Consider the following 16657-nt stretch of genomic DNA (forward strand, 5'->3'; position numbering starts at 1 on the left):
CTTACTTTGGTCTTACTGCTCCCAAACCAGTGGAGGAGGCTCAAGGTTTCTGGAAAAGGAAGGGATGCAGTCAAGTAAACAATACTATCTGAAAATTTTAGAAAACCAAAAACAATTTTTTTTTTTAATGGGAAAAGAGTTCAAGGAGAAAAAAAGGAAGGCACTTCAAGTTTTAGGAAAAACAATGTCATCTGTAAGATAACATAACAGTTGAAGTAAAAAGCAAACTCAGAAATATGGGAGTAACATGAAAGTAGCAAAACTATCTCTGGAGGAGGAAACTGCAGTAGGAAGGTTGAATTTCAGTATTATTCAAATTGACATTATGTTCACTTTTTATTTTAATAAAAAATCAAACAATATTTCTATTTGTTTAGAAATAGTTTCAGTTGTATAAGCACATCAAAACATGAAAACAAAAATTATCTTTATATCTCTCACACATTTATTTAAAGTTTGTCTTACCAGGATCATAATATTTAGCTTGAGGCTTTCTAAAAAATGTCATGAAGTATGAATTTTAAAAATTTGTCCCTAGTAATATTGCAAGGGTATAGGGCTATTAGAAGAAAACTGGATTTCCACTCTGCTTCTGAAAGGCAGTTCTGATTACAAAAGTTAGGTGATTATCTGGCCAGGAAACAGGAGCTTTGATCCTCTGGAACTGTACTAAACAACTCAGAGTCAATGAATCAGGCCCCAGGGTGATAGGAGGAATTCAGTAATTTCTCTGTGATTGTTTTCTTTCAGGCCTAATCTCACAGATGTTTTAGTCTCTGTTATCATATTTTTATGTGTGTTGGCTTCATAAATGCTAAATGCTTTTATGCTAATAAAAAGGGGTTCTTCTATTCTTCTATTTGAATTGCCTAATAAAGGCAATCAAGGCACCATTGCCTAAGGAACTCAGTCATTGACCGTACATATATATGTTCTCTATTATCTATCAATCATCTATCATCTCTCTCTCTCCTTCCTTCCTTCCTTCCCTCCTTTCTTGCTTGCTTGCTTGCTTGCTTTCTTGCTTTCTTTCTTCTTTTCTTTCGTCAGTTTTGATTGCTACAAAAAATGCCATGGACTGGTAGCTTCAACAATATACATTTATTTTCTACAATTCTAAAGGTTGGGAAGTCCAAGATAAAGGCAAATTCTGTTTCTTGTGAGAACTCTTTTCCTGGCTTACAGATAGTTACTTTCTTGGTATACCTTCACATGGCAATTAGAGAAAGCACTGGTATTTCTTCTTCTTCTTATAAAGGCACAAATCCCATCATGGGGGTTTCATCTTCATGACTTCATCTAAACCTAATCACCTCCCCAAAGCCCCACCTCCTAATACCATCACATTGGGAGTTAGGGCTTTAAAATATGAATTTTGGGGAGGGACACAAACATTCAGTCCACAACTCTCTCTCTCTCTCTCTCTCTGTCTATGCATCTAATCTATCCATCCATCCATCTATCCATCCCTATGTGTAGAACAAATTACAACAATGGCTTATAAGTCATTTCTCCATATTATTTCATTTTATCCTTTCAAAAATCTTGTGAGATAAACAGGCCATAGTAAAAGTACTGATTTCACTGAGACTCTTGAAGGTTGAATCAACTGTAATTACACAACTAGTAAATAGTGGAGGAAGGAATTCCACTCACATATTCTCTGTCCTCCTTTTCTCTATCCCTCCCTCCCACTTGCTGACTTAATTCCAGCTACTTTTCCTTACTAACTGCTCCATGAGGACACCAGGGATCCTTCCTCTGGGCCTTTGCAATGACCACTCCTATTATCTGGAATGGTCTTTGCTCATGTATCTGGCTCAACTGCCTCTCTCTAGACTTTAAATTTACCTTCCCAGTGAGGCTTGTCCATAGTGTAAACTGAAACCCCTGCTTCTCTATCTACCATCTCAATCCGCCATGTACTTCTTTATTTTCCATAGCATTTGTTACAGGCTAATTTACCAGATAATTTCCATGTTTGTTGCTTCTTCTCTCCCTTTCAACTAGAATGTAGGGTCCACAAAATTGGGAATTTTGCCTTTCTGTCCATGACTAGAGAGAACTGTCCCAGAGGTAGGGTCAGCCAAGTTAACAGTCAAGCCAGAGAGGGTACAGCTGATGATACACACGTTTCCTCTACCCTCTATACAGTGTAGAAGACCACTAAAATACAGTGCGGTTCTGACTGGGCTCATCTGCTCCACTCACCAACAAACTCTCTCTCTCTGTTTCTCTCTCTCTCTCTCTCTAGTTTTGGGCCTCCAGCTTCTGCAGGGAGAGAGCGGGTTGAGTTTAACTTGAGGGAACTGAGCCTGTTCCTCTTGGAAAAAAATGTCAATTTATGAGAACTTTATGTGGAGGAAGATTGCTTCTTATTCCTTGAGACCCCTGATAGAAGTAAGAAATGAGTTAGTGGCTCCTATGAAGGCCTTGGCGGGTACAAGTGTCACTAGTGGCTGCTTTCCATCACAGGCACAGTTGCTCTGACCAGGGCCATCCAAACACAAGTATTTAACTAACAATGCTGGCTCCTCTAGGCTGGGCACAGTGGCTCATGCCTGTAATCCTAGCACTTTGGGAGGCCGAGGCGGGTGGATCACCTGAGGTCAGGAGTTTGAGACCAGCCTGACCAATAAGGTGGAACCCCATCTCTGCCACAATTACAAAAATTAGCCAGGTGTGGTGGCATGTGCCTGTACTCCCAGCTACTCTGGAGGCTAAGAAAGGAGAATTTCTTGAACCCAGGAGGTGGAGGTTGCAGTGAGGCAAGATCATGCCACTGCACTCCAGCCTGGGGGAAGCCTCTGTCTCAAAAACAAACAAACAAACAAACAAACAAAAAACAAAAACAATGCTGGTTCCTCTAAAGTCAAAAGGAGCACCTTGGGCAGGTGCATAGTATTTTACTGAAATGGAGACTAAAGGTTTCTCCCTATGAATGTCTGGGGTTATCTCCTATTGCACCACCTGCATTTAGCTAGGTGGGCCTCAGGTGCTCACTGCAGTCTGGGGGAAGCCTCTGTCTCAAAAACAAACAAACAAACAAACAAACAACAAAACAAAAACAATGCTGGTTCCTCTAAAGTCAAAAGGAGTACCTTGGGCAGGTGCATAGTATTTTACTGAAAGGGAGACTAAAGGTTTCTCCCTATGAATGTCTGGGGTTATCTCCTATTGCACCACCTGCATTTAGCAAGGTGGGCCTCAGGTGCTCACTCCAGCCTGGGGGAAGCCTCTGTCTCAAAAACAAACAAACAAACAAACAAACAAACAACAAAACAAAAACAATGCTGGTTCCTCTAAAGTCAAAAGGAGCACCTTGGGCAGGTGCATAGTATTTTACTGAAATGGAGACTAAAGGTTTCTCCCTATGAATGTCTGGGGTTATCTCCTATTGCACCACCTGCATTTAGCAAGGTGGGCCTCAGATGCTTTGTGTGAATGGGAGACCAAAAGCACAACCAGTCACAGCCATTGTGTTGCTGCCCCTCATGGCATGGTTTGTGCTTTGTCCAGGTGGGCCCCAGGTGATTTCCTGATACATGCGCACATGAGGGCCTCCCATTAAATGAATGTTGGCACTCCTGGAAGATGTATATCTGTGTGTTTTGTCCAGATGGGCCCTAGGTACTTTGTTGGTAGGTGGATACACAAGGACCTCCAATTAAAGATATGTTGGCATTCACTGCAGATGTACCACCTGTGTTTTGTCCGGGTGGGCCCCACATTTACTGATGGAGAAAGGGAGCACAAGGGCCTCCAACCACAGGGATGTTGTTGTCGCCTCCTGGTGCACAACCTGAGTTCTGGAGAGGTATGTGGCAGGAGCTTGGCATGAAGGTGAAACTGGAAGCATGACCATACAAAGGGATAATGCTGGTGTTTACAACCACAACTGATGTGGTGTGGTCAGGTGAACCACAGGTGCTTTTATGGAAGTTGGAAACAGACATGTCTCCTAACGTATGTTTCTTGTTCATAGTGGTGGGTGCTTGAAGTGTAGAATTTTTTCTCTGTCCATGTGTGCTGCAGGATGCACTGTTGAAAAGCAGGAACACAAGGGCCTCCAACCATGGGTTTGGTGCCATCCCCTCCCATGCCGCTGCCTGAATTCTGGGTAGGTGGGTCCAAACCAGGAATGTAGGTGGCAGCAGAAGTAAATCCAAATACAGGAATGTTATTAGCCCCTTGTGGTGCAGCAGCCATGCTGTGGCCAGTTGGGTCCCAGGCTACTCGACCAAATGGGAAAACAGAAGTGGTGCTGGGTGTCCCACTCTGTTCTTGTCCAGTGCTGAGTTCTCCTGATGTGGAACTGGGGCCTGGGGCAGACATGGTGAATCCAATGCTCCCACCATCCATAGGGGTTCCAGGTCCCATAATCACTTGTGGGCCTAGAATAGTATTTCCAACCAGTGAGGTGCTGTCTCCAGTGCCAGGCATCCCAGTGGCAACTCTAAATCCAGAAGTCTTTGCTGTGCCATTGGGGAAAGCACTTGCGTTGTGACTCTTGGCAGGCTCGGCATTAATAGGTGTGCCCAATGCAGAATATGGTGATGTTAACTCTGCAAAACCTGGTGGAATTATGCTGCCACTCAGTGGCTGGGCTGAGGGAGATGGTAAGCCTATAGCTGGTGCTAGGGTTGCTGGATTCCCCAGAATAAAAGAACTGTCAGACTTCTGCTGCCCATCAGTGGCCCCAAGTGTGGAATGAGAGATAGATTCTGTATTTAAAGGATGGCTGGAAGTTGTGACTGGTTTCCTGCCTGCCTGTGCAGGAAAACTGGTGGAGACTTGGGCTGAAGCAATGTTGTCACTGTGTAGTATGTTCCCAGAACCAGGAAGCCCCACATAAAATCGGATGTACTCCTTCCTGGAGACAAAGGTAGACTGCAAGATGACAGTTTTGGAAGGAGGGGTGGTATTCATAGCACTGGCGTCAGTGGCAGGCTTGGCTAATGATGCAGCAGAGGCATTGCTCACTAAAGTGGAGGTGTCTGGAGGAACCATGATAGGAAGGCTCAGAAAATCATGGGCACTGGGGAGAGAGGTTTTCTGCTGTAGCCCATCAGGGGCCCCAAATTTGGGCTGAGCGGTGGCTCCTGGATTTAAAGCATAGTTGGAAGTTGGAGTTGTTCCCCTGACTGACTGTGCAGGCAAACTGGTGGAAGCTTGGACTGAGGCAATGTTGCTACTGGGTCGTGTGTTCCCAGAACCAGGAAGCCCCAGGTAAAATGGGAGGTACTTCTTCTTGGAGACAGAGGCAGACTGCAAGATGACAGCCTTGGAGGGAGGAGTGGTATTCATAGCATTGGTTTCAATGGGAGGCTTGGATGATGATGCTGTAGAGGCACTGTTCACTAAAGTGGAGGTGACTGGAGGAGCAATGATGGGAAGGCTCAGAAAAACACAGGCACCGGGGAGAGAAGCTTTCTGCTGCTGCCCATCAGGAGCCCCAGATTTGGGCTGAGGGGTGGCTTCTTTTCCAAAGAATTGGTTAAAATTTGGGGTGGTATTGTGGAATATAAATGGAAGTGGAGATGTGTAGACTGATGTCTTTCCTGTGTGCCTCTGCTCTGCACTGCAATGTATTTGGGAATTTGGGAGTGAGCTCACCCTGGAGCTTAGGGAAGATGTGAAAATAACAACCTGAGAAGGGGCAGTAGTATCCATGTTAACTACTTCAGGGTCTACCGTAGTCTGTGAGGTTAGGTGGCCAGATGTATTTGTTGTGATAGTGGAAATGACTGATGTGGAATTCATAGGCTTGCTGGTGATAACTGAGGTCCTGGTGGAAGGGACTGGAAGAAGAGTCAGGAAGGAAAGAGGAGGAGGGGAATCCACATGCATAGATATTGGGGACTCCCTTCTGACAGGAGGCTTGAAGAAGGGTGTGAGGCTAGGAGGTGTTGGGGGGTCAGAAGTGGGAGGCGCTGCTCCTACGACTGAATGACAAGAGCCTCCTTTCTCATTAGATTGATCCCTCAAAAGGGGAACAAGGTCAGCAGGAAGAGCCCGAGGAGAGTTAGGGATTGTGAATGCTATTCTCTCATCCATTTTTGGTGTGGTGGAAAGTGGAGGGACAGGCAGAATGAGGGGTCCAGTAGCCAGGTCAGCCAAGTCAGGGATGGGCAAAGGAGCTGGGACCTGTGAAGTGTCAGTGTAAGTGGCAAGGGGCAGGGAGTCTGTAGTCTCCACAGGTGGGGAGAAAGAAGGGGCAGGTTGGGTGAAGCTGCTGTTTGTCATGGTCTCTGTTTTATCCTCCAAGATTCTGCTATTCCTTTTATACTCAGGGCTCTTCTCTAAGGTGTGTAGGGCTCCCTCGACAGACAGGCAGGGGAGCTTAGCAGGTGGGGGAAGCTCACCTCGATCCCACAGCAACGGCAGTGAAGGGGGCAGCGGCAGCAGCAGTGGAATCGACATTTTCCTTTTGCAGGGCCTGTTGCGGGCAGCTCTGGGAGGAGCAGTGCTCCTTGGAGGAATACCGAAAGGCTTCCCATCAGGCATCCTCGTTCCGGACATCAGCAGACTCGGCGAGCCTAGAGAGCTGGGCGGTGGCTCTTCATTCGGCACCTCCCCGGCCAACTTCTGCGGCAGCAGGGAGCAGCCCGCGACTGGCTCAGGGGGCGCTGCTGCAGCCGGATCAGGCTTTCCAAGATGCCGGGCACATCCGGCCTCGCTGTGTGTGCTGGGCGTGGCAGGGCCTTCCAAGCAGGAGCTCGCTGGAGACGCCTGGGCCTTCTCACTCACGCTGTTTTCTGAGAACCTGTGGTGGACATTTCCCTCCAGAGGCCCAGGGCTGCAGATGAAGGAGGCGAGGTCTTCCTGGGTGCCCTGGGACCTGGATGTGGACGATGCTTCTCCGCTGCTAAGGGGGGCCCTTTTCTCGTCATCCTCCCCTTTGATCTGCACCGGATCCTCACCCGTCTTTGCCCTTCTGGGCCCTTCTTGGGCCCGCACCTCGGTCTCCTCCGGGAGAGTGGCTGGGATGGGCCTCCTGGCCGTGACCGCAGGCGGCTCACTTGGTGAAGGCAGCCGGAGGGTGAACGCGCGGCTGGGAGGAGGGATCCTCACGGAGCTGGGGTGTCCAAACCTCGGGGGGTTCCGAGTAGGCAGCACGGGTGTCTTCCTCGTGGCCAGCCCCCAGCCCACAGCCGGCAGGACCCCCAGAGGGGCGGCCGCAGCCCGCGGGAGAGGACACGGCCTCTTAGGGGCGACGAAGATGCCGCCTGGCGAAGGCCTGCGACGGGCATTCCGGCGGAACAAGCCGCGGAAAGGGCGCGGGGTGGCTGCGGGGTGAACCCGGCCTGGCTGGGAGGCGTCCCGGGCCAGGGGAGCGGGGGCGCCACGCCCTGGCCCTGGTACAGGCCGGCGGCGACACCCGGGTCTAAATTTACTAAACAAATTGCCCATTTAGAGCTAGCCGTGCCTCCTACCGTACAACAGGGTCAGCGGTGGACTCGGCTCTCCTCAGCCACCGCCTCCTCTGGCGACCAAGCACAAACTGACTGGCTGGGCGCCTGCGACGCCTCTGCGAGGTTCCTCACAGAACCAGGGCGCGCCAGCGGGGGCGCAAAACGCAGGGGTCAGAGGGCAAAGGGCGACGCCCTGTCGGCCCCAGCTGTCCCAGGACCCCCGGAAGCCCCGCTGCTGGTGGCACGTGTTGCACCGCGTGGCCTCTGTGAGGGAACTGCTGGGACCTGCGGGCCCGTCGCCAGAGCTCTCGTCACCTGGGCGCCGGCTCTGCTTGTTCCTCGAGGAGCCCTGGCCCGGCGCTGTCGCACGCAGTGGCCCTGTGTCGGCCGTCCCCATTCCCCGGTTCACAGAGGGTACATCTGCTTGAAGTTGAGCACAGGACAACCCATATCCTGCCAGGCTCCCTCAGGACCTTGGCAGTGCCTCTGTGCTGCCTGGAGCCAGGTGTGCCTTCTCTATGGCGCCAGGGTCACCAGCCAGGCCATGAGGGTTTCCGAGGAGGGGACATGGTGCCTTGTCCTGAGTAGATGCTACGCCCCACCACATCTCTTCCTGACAGGCGGGGCCTCTTCACTGCTTTTCTTTTCACAAATTTGTTTTAAACATTTAAGGCTGGGCGCCCGTGGCTCATGCCTTTAATGCCAGCACTTTGTGAGGCCAAGATGGGTGGATCACCTGAGGTCAGGAGTTCAAGACCAGCCTGACTAACATGGTAAAACTCCGTCTCCACTAAAAATACAAAAATTAACTGGGCGTGGTGGCACGCACTTGTAATACCAGCGACTAGGGAGGCTGAGGCAGGAGAATCGTTTGAAAGCGGGAGGTGGAGGTTACAGTGAATCGAGATCACCTCACTGCACTCCAGCCTGGGCGACACAGCAAAACTCTGTCTCAAACAAAACAAAACAAAACAAAACAAAACCACACACACACACACCCCAAACAGCAGCAGCAACAACATTTAAGCCTTAGGCTGCTCCTCAGGTCATTGATATGGCAGTGGCCTCGCCACGCTTCGAACCTGGGCTGTGTGATTCCAGAGCTTGTGCTCTGGCCTGTGTGCCTCCTTGTTATGGACACATCATGTATTCTCATTATTTTCTGTAGTCCTTAGGGTACCTAGCACACAGCACATCTGTACTAAGCACATGCATGCCTAGGGGGAAGCCCTTACTTCACCTCGTAAGTTGATCATGGCAGGCACTGGGCTCCAGTCTCCTCTGAAGACACGGGGCAGTGACCACCAACAGTCAGCAAAGCAGCATCCCATACTGTTCTTCTAATTGAGCCTTGCAGCCCAGATTTCCTTTTTGATCTAGTTTGAAGGATCTAAATATGTAAAGATTATAGTCCAGATCCATTTTGGCCTATCCTGAAAGAAATTCACCAGTGGATTAATCCAAATGGATAAACCAGTTCTCTGGCCCTCTTGGAATATGTTAGAAATTTGCAAGTTAGTAGTGGAGCAATGTATTCGATTAAAATATGATCAACACAATTTGGTCATTGTCAGCATGCCAGCGAGGTCCACTCTACTATACATTACTGTCCCCTAAGTATAACTACACATATCCTTATGTCCAAGGAAGGAGACTTAATATTGGTTGTTAGGACAAAGGAAATATGTGTTACTGTCTTAAGAGCTGGAAGTTTCAGCATGACAAGAAAGATTTGGAAAATCCTACACATGACCTTATCTAGTTTTAATCTTGTTTCTTTGGTTTATTTAACTGGACTGCTTTGCTCTCTTTGGGCTAATGTTGTGTGCCAGACATAGGACACGTGGAAGGTTCAGAACCATGAATCAGAGATCAGAAAAAATATTTTAATGTATTTTTTAGTTTAAAAAATCGATTTAAAATAACATCAAGCCTAGTTAACATACTACAAAATCCATTTTATCCCTCTGCTCATATATTTTATAGTATGTCAGAGTAAATGTGGGCTTCCATATCCAACAAAGCTTATGTTTCTAGGACACAAAGTTTTGCTCCGACCCAAATTTTGTTTCAAAAGAGGAGACATATTATAAGTCCTTCCTAACCTCTCAGGGAACAGAGAAATTGTTTAAAGTTATGGCATTTAACTGTAATCTCTTGATATCATTTGTTTGAACAAAAATAATCTGGTACAAATATTGGACAAAGATTTCCTACGAGAACTCTGAAACAAGATGATCAAATGTCAGGCTTATTTGAAAACAATAAATTACAGCCATTTTCCCCCAAAGGGGAAAAATTCATTAAACAAATAATGAATATTGGGGTTTCAGGACAATAAAAGGAAATTTGGACAAGGGTATTCCAGAAAATTCCACCTCTTTATTTTTCTTGTCAAATGGGAATAGATGCTTTTTTTGAATATAAAATCTTCCTTGTCCTTGTGAGGCAAAATAACATTAGATGGCAAATGGTTATTCTGAGATCGTTTGACTTGACAGAAGCAAGCATGTTAAGATGAAATCTGTCAAGGCAAAATATTTTCCAAAAATTTAATTTAATAATTACATAAATATTGTGATAATAGCAACAATTTATAATTGCCAGCTGAGATTACTTGTAATTTAATAATTTTTTAAAGCACCAATCTCCAATCATATCAAATGAATCTCTGGGTGGCCAGCTTTGTATAGAATCATGGTAGTGACAATAAACCATACCTAGCACCCTGTGGTTGAACTATCTCGCCAACAATCCACTGTAAGTCATACAGAGTTAATGTGAGGACACACTGAATCTTCTGCACTTTACTGACTCATGAACCTCATTAAATGAACTTCTTTCCCTAAAATAATTTTGGTCTCCTCTCTCGTGAAGAAAAGTTATCTGAAAAAAGAATGTGGAATGTGGAGGAAAGAGACTTTGTTCCAGTGAACGGTTTGCAAACTGCATCCTCTGGTGCAAAACAAAGGTGCATTCCAGAAAACAAAGGGAAGACTTGGGTTTTATAGCAAAAGTTCCCTGTCCAGGGTCCCACATAAGTTTCTTTAGGCAAATGAAGGTTTGAAACTGGCTTAGTTCTGGCCTAGTACAGTGGCTTACATCTGTAATCCCAGCAGTTTGGGAAGCCCAGGTGGGTGGATCACTTGAGATCAGGAGTTTGAGACCAGCCTGGGCAACACGGTGAAACCCTGTCTCTACTAAAACTCCAGAAAAAAAAAAAAAAAAAATAGCCGGGTGTGGTGGTGCACACCTGTAATTCCAGCTACTTCGCTGGGTGAGGTGGCAGAGATTGCAGTGAGCCGAGATCATGCCACTGCATTCCAGCCTGGGTGACAGAATAAGACTCTGTCTCAAAAAAAGAAAAAAAAAGAGAGAGAGAGAGAAAGAAAGAAAGACATTGGCTTAGTTCCAATTGGCCAGTACAGTTATAAACTCTAGTCAGCAAATGGCTTCTTGGCTCTATTTTAAATTTAGGCCCAGTTAGCCACACAGGATTCATTAAGAAGAATTGGCTCTTCCAGGTTCACATTTGTCCACAATCTTCTGCCCTTTACTGTAACCAGGGTTCAGCAAGGACAGACTGACTTTGTGCCGCTCCTTCTTAGCATAGCCTTTCCTTGGTTGTTTCATCTATTTCCCTTCCAGTTAACTTTTTTCCAGAAATGTATCAAGACCTTTCTATGGTTGATGACTTCCACAATCTCTTGGCTTTCATTGGTCTACTAAATTTTGGTACTTGTATACTTTTATTTAAGTACAATTTCAGGAGGAACACAAAGTAAATATGTGTTCCTGGTCTGTCACCTTGAACTGAAAGTTCCTGTTCATTCTGGAAGCCAAACTTCCCATAGGAGAAAACTACCCTTAGTATTAACATATGTAGCATTCCAGACTCTAACGTTTCTTGAGGAATCAGTCACTAAGGATTTAGGATATGGTAATTTCTGTATGGGGAAATAATACCTATCCCATGGAGTTGATTGGAAGATTAAATTACATAATCAATATAGAAATGCTTTGTAAAATTTTAATTACTGTGAAAATGCTTTTTATTTTTTGTTACTATATAAATTTTTTTTGACATTTTTAATGTAAGACAGTGCTTTTTTGTTAACTGTTTTGAAAACCAAAGTGCATTTTTCATTAGCTCAATGGAAATGAATGGCATTGTTTGTGAGGGTGGGGATGAAGTCATAGATGTTTCTCGATATCTATTACTTCACAATATTTTCAGCAACTAACTTACTCATGTATTCCTCTTTCCAATGTTATTGAGGACCTACTTCCAGTCAGATGCTTTATTTCAGGTTTTGGCAAACATTTTCTAGGTTTTAAATATTTAAGTCTTTGTGGGCCAAATGCAGTTTCTGTAGCTCCTCTTCCTCTTCCTCTTTTACCTCCTCTCTTTTATTCTTCAAGAACCCTTTTAAAATGTAATCATCATTATTCACTCATAGGACATACAAAATGATCTGTGGGTCATTTTTGCTAACCCCGATCTATGTCTTTACTGAGCAGAAGGCACATCTTTCAGTAAATCACTTGTTTGAATCGATTATTCGTCTCCCCACTTTTTTTTTTCTTTTTTTTTTTTGAGACTGAGTCTTGCTCTGTCGTCTAGGCTAGAGTGCAGTGGTGCAATCTCGGCTCACTGCAACCTCCGCCTCCCAGGTTCAAGAGATGCCCCTGCCTCAGCCTTCCGAGTAGCTGGGATTACAGGCAACTGCCACCGTGCCCGGCTAATTTTTATATTTTTAGTAGAGACGGGGTTTCACCATCTTGGCCAGGCTGGTTTGAACTCCTGACCTCATGATCCACCCGCCTCAGCCTCCCAAAGTGCTGAGATTACTGGTGTGAGCCAATGCGCCCAGCCTAGTCTCCGCAATCTTGTCCTTAATTTCCTACAATCTCTAATCAAAATGATATCCAAGAGAGATCCTGTGGAAATGTAAGTCAGATAATATCACCCAAGCCTCTTCAATGGCTTACTCAAAGCAAAAGCCAAAGTCCTTAAAATGCCTCCAAAACCCTAGCAATCAGAGGTCTCCATTTCTTTTCTGACTTCATTTCCTTCTCTCCACTCTGATCCCTCTCTCCCCTACACAGTGACATCATCCTTTCTGTTACCTGAATACTGTATGAACACTTTTGCCCATGGTTGTCCCATCTGACTGTTCTCTTTACCATTTCTTTTCTAACACTCATTTCCCAGACATACACATTGTTGTTTCCTAGGATCCCATTACGCTTCTTCTTAAATTCTACCTTCCACATAATTTCAGATTGCAACCCCCACATCAACTGACACTCTTCGCCTCCCTTCCCTGCATTATATTTCTTTCTAGGATGTACCTGATATACTATTTATTTTACCTATTTATTTAAATTTAATTTACATGTGTATACTTATGTTTATATATTTATTCATCTGTTTATTTTTGCCCCCATCCCCCACTAAAATAGAAGGTAGGAATATTTACCTTTTTTTTTTTTCGCTGCTAATATTCCTTGAATATACCTGTAAACCAGTATTTGATATTTGGTAGGGTATCAATAATTTTCTTGAATGAATAAAGGTGTGGGTGGATTAGTGAATTAATCCCTAGGGTTTCTGAACTGAAGATTTGTGTGAAGAGGAAGGCAGCACGGTTGGGAAAAGGTACTGTGAGAAGCAGTATTTAGAGTTCCCTGATGTGTATCTTAATACATAGATTTTTGTTCATTTAAATAATTTTAACAGGGTAGTTAGGAACTAGTTTAGGGAGACACATCACAAAATTTTTGTAGTGGATTCTGTAGGGTTCTTTTAAAGTATGTATAAGTATTAAAATATATGCATGCATATACACCTCTATTAATTTATTGAATGCTTTAAAAGAGCCCTTTGAAGTAGCAAGTATCAGTATTCTTCATTTACAGATGAGCTTAACTCATCAAGGTTATATCATAATTTAGTTATAAATGTAAAACTAAACTGTGAGTTTTTCAGCACATCCTCCCTAGAAAGCTGTGACTTATTAATGAGGTCCTGGTAACCCACAGAGATTTATTCAGCTTCCAACAATGTACAAACTTTGGACTCAGTTATGGGCTACTCATTTTAATAAAGGGAAAAAGATTTATCCAGCACAAAACATAGGGAATATTAAATGTTATTTTCTATTAAGATAAGTAATGGGAATAGTAGACTTCAGTCTTTCTAAAATAGCTTGAGACCATCATATCTGCATTATGGCCATGGGGATGTTCAGCCGGACTGCCCTTCTCTGTCACTCAGAAGAATTCCCATATTATATAATTATACTTATTGAAACAGATAAGGGACATTGGGTGGTTCAGAATTCTTCAGCTTGATTTTTCCAGAAGTCTTGCCTGTAAAATGAAGATAGTTGGTCTGAACACATTCAGGTATGTAGAGGTTGTTATTAGGATCTTAATTTTGGCAGTGAATGATATGAGCTCACTTTATCTCTGCAGCCTCTCATACACCTATGTCCAACTCTGTTTTGTGTTTGGAAATAATCAAGTATAAATTAAAAATCAAGGTAACTACAACAAATTATTTATTGGTGTATATAAGCATGCAGAACTAAATGTGATCTAGTTCAAATATTTATTTAGTGTTGTATATTGGGGAGGAGCCTTCAAGGTATCAGAAAATGAAATTTAACTGTCCTGTTGTAAACTACAGTACATGCACACATTGAATTACCAGCTGTGCTCACCTATAGAATCATCTTCAGGTACTACATGTTTCTATGTACCTGGTATGTATCATCTAGCTTTCAGAATTTTTCAGATACTTCTTAGTACTCCAATTTCAATCTTGCCAGGACCTGCAACCAGTTATGTAGAAGAGAAGAATTTTATTTTGTTTATTTATCTGTGTTCAGAACCCAATGAAAGAACAATAAAGTGGAATTGAGGATATCTAGGTTCTTGTTCCAGATCTACCAAAAAATAATTGTGTCCCCTTGAAAAAGTCATAGTCATTTTGGGGTCCTTTACTTCTCTTTGTTTTGACAGAGTCCTACTTGACTCAAAAATTATTTGATTCTTTGTAGTAGTTGTTTATATGTCATTGGTACCATAGTAGTTGTTTATATGTCATTGGTATATGTCATTGGTATTCTAAAACAAATAAAGACAATTAAATATGAAGCTGTGAAGCATCTCTTTATGTCTTTAGAGCTTCCTCCATTTTATAGAAGATAAAATGGCAGAGATAGAACAGAAGTGGATGGTTTGACTGGGGGTCCAAAACGGAACTAAAACGTATTTCCTTCATTTCTTGAGCTCACTTAGCTAACACATAGCCTGCTGTATATTAAATTGCATTTTAAAGGGGGGTATTCTTATAGGTCTTCCAACTAATAGCAGAACATAATGAAATTCTTAAAAGATCACCAAACCTTGTGAGATTTACAGCTGTATTTTCACGTAAAGCAAGTTGTATAAATGCCAAGTAATCACCTGAACTTCTAGATACTTCTCAGAACTAAAGTTCTGAACCGCTTGAGGTTTGCTTCTGGCTATCTGAAGTTTATGCCAGATAGCAAGGAGTAAACCAAGGAGAAAATAGAAAAGTGGTTAACTGGATTTTAATACCAAATAAGCATTTAAATATTTACCTATGATACATGAATTTATTGTACCTATGAATTACATTATCTGTGGGAAATGCAAAACTATTTGATACATAGGCTGCTGGATTTATCTATTTTCCCAAAAAGACTGTGACTTTCTGAGGAGGAATTATATTTCACTATCATCTATAACCAGAACTTAACACAATGTCCAGGAAACAGTCAATAAATATGCAATAGGTTAATTAGCAGATAGAGACATGACTTTTCTTCCACAGGAACACATTCTTATGAAAGTGCCAAGACATGAACAAACAGAAAAAATTATTTCTAGTTACAAAGTGGCAACTGACATAGAAACGATACAAACAAGAAGTACTGTACTAATTCAAAGGAGGCATAAAAGCTGTTATGGGATTTTCATAAGATAAGTCATCTGAAGAAGGGAGAGATGGCTTTTGAGTTAATCAGGGGAGAAGTCACAGAAAACCTAGCTTTTGGCCTAAGCTTGAGTTTAAATCAAAATTGTAATGTGATTATATTACAGGTGAAGGTAATGGGATAAACTCACTGCACTAAGACTTGCAGAGCTTAGGATGGTTGTCCAAGATCCAAAAACAAATACATTGTGGACCAGAATTCCACTGAAGTCCTGATGAACTCTAAACTCCAAGATTTTTCTATGTAATTTTATGTTAACTTTAACAATAATTTTTTTGGTGGTATGGTAGAAACTGGCTTTAGAATGTGGGTGAAAAATAATGGCATTGAAGAATGAATGGTCTTTGCCCTATTATCAATGAATGTGAAGAATACATTAAAAGGTTCAATGAAAAGACTAATCAACAAGAGTGACATAAACAAAATGTCAGACTAGGAAGCTCCAAGCTCTGGAAACACCAAAAACACCAAAGAAAGAAACAGAAACTGGCTCCACTAACCTTATAGAAACTCTGGAAAATAGTCAAAGTTTTTAGCAAACAAACACATTCTGAATCAGGAAAAAGTCACCTTCAAATGTTAAGAAATGTGTTACTTTCACCTGGCTTTGCGCAAATGCCCATCTCCCTTCTCATGTATCATCATCTTGGCCTGGGAGAGATGACAGGCCAGTTACCAGTCCCCCCACCCAAATTAGCAGAAGAGAATATTTTATCTGCAATGTTCTAACCTTTCCGGGTGCTGCTTGAAGGACTGATTTCTATTTCTCCTAACTCAGATTTCAGGTGGAAAAAATGTCAGCTTTCTGCTTGTCAAAGCTACAGGGAGACTACAGACCTCATGCCTGGGATAAAGATTACAGGTGGATATATACAATAGACCATCTAAGACCCAGAGGGGAATCAAGGGTGAGACTCTCTGGAAAATTAAGACATTCAATGGAAGCCATGTATATGGGAGAGTTGAGAAGGCCACTTTCAGGCCCAGGAAAGATACATACTCAGAAAAGACCTAAGAAGACCTTAAATTTTCACCTATGGATGTCCCTAGGCTCAGAGAGAGTCCAGCTAATGGGTGAAGGACTGCCCTGCACAGAGCCAGTCTGCAAAAATAGGGTATGTGGCTATTTTTCAAATGTCCAGTTTTCTTTTTTTCTTTTTGAGACAGACTTTTGGTCTGTCTCCCAGGCTGGACTGCAGTGGTACGATCTTG

At 43.5% G+C, this 16657-nt stretch overlaps 1 protein-coding gene across 1 annotated transcript; it reads right to left on the reverse strand.

Annotated features, from left to right (window-relative positions):
* Window positions 1–415: 415 nt before the first annotated feature.
* NPAP1 (nuclear pore associated protein 1) lies at window positions 416–7532 on the reverse strand. The gene is made up of 2 exons (XM_050797591.1): window positions 3102–7532; window positions 416–2885 (listed from the first exon to the last, which is right to left on the reverse strand). The coding sequence occupies exon 1, from the start codon at window positions 7411–7413 to the stop codon at window positions 3934–3936; it is 3480 nt and encodes a 1159-aa protein (XP_050653548.1). The 5' UTR covers window positions 7414–7532; the 3' UTR covers window positions 416–2885; window positions 3102–3933.
* Window positions 7533–16657: the final 9125 nt, after the last annotated feature.

This window comes from Macaca thibetana, chromosome 7 (assembly GCF_024542745.1).
Source record: "Macaca thibetana thibetana isolate TM-01 chromosome 7, ASM2454274v1, whole genome shotgun sequence".
NCBI lineage: Eukaryota > Metazoa > Chordata > Mammalia > Primates > Cercopithecidae > Macaca > Macaca thibetana.

Bases quoted from the DNA above. Each gene is read 5' to 3' on its own strand.
- NPAP1 (XM_050797591.1), bottom strand. From the start codon at position 7,413: ATGGGCAATTTGTTTAGTAAATTTAGACCCGGGTGTCGCCGCCGGCCT.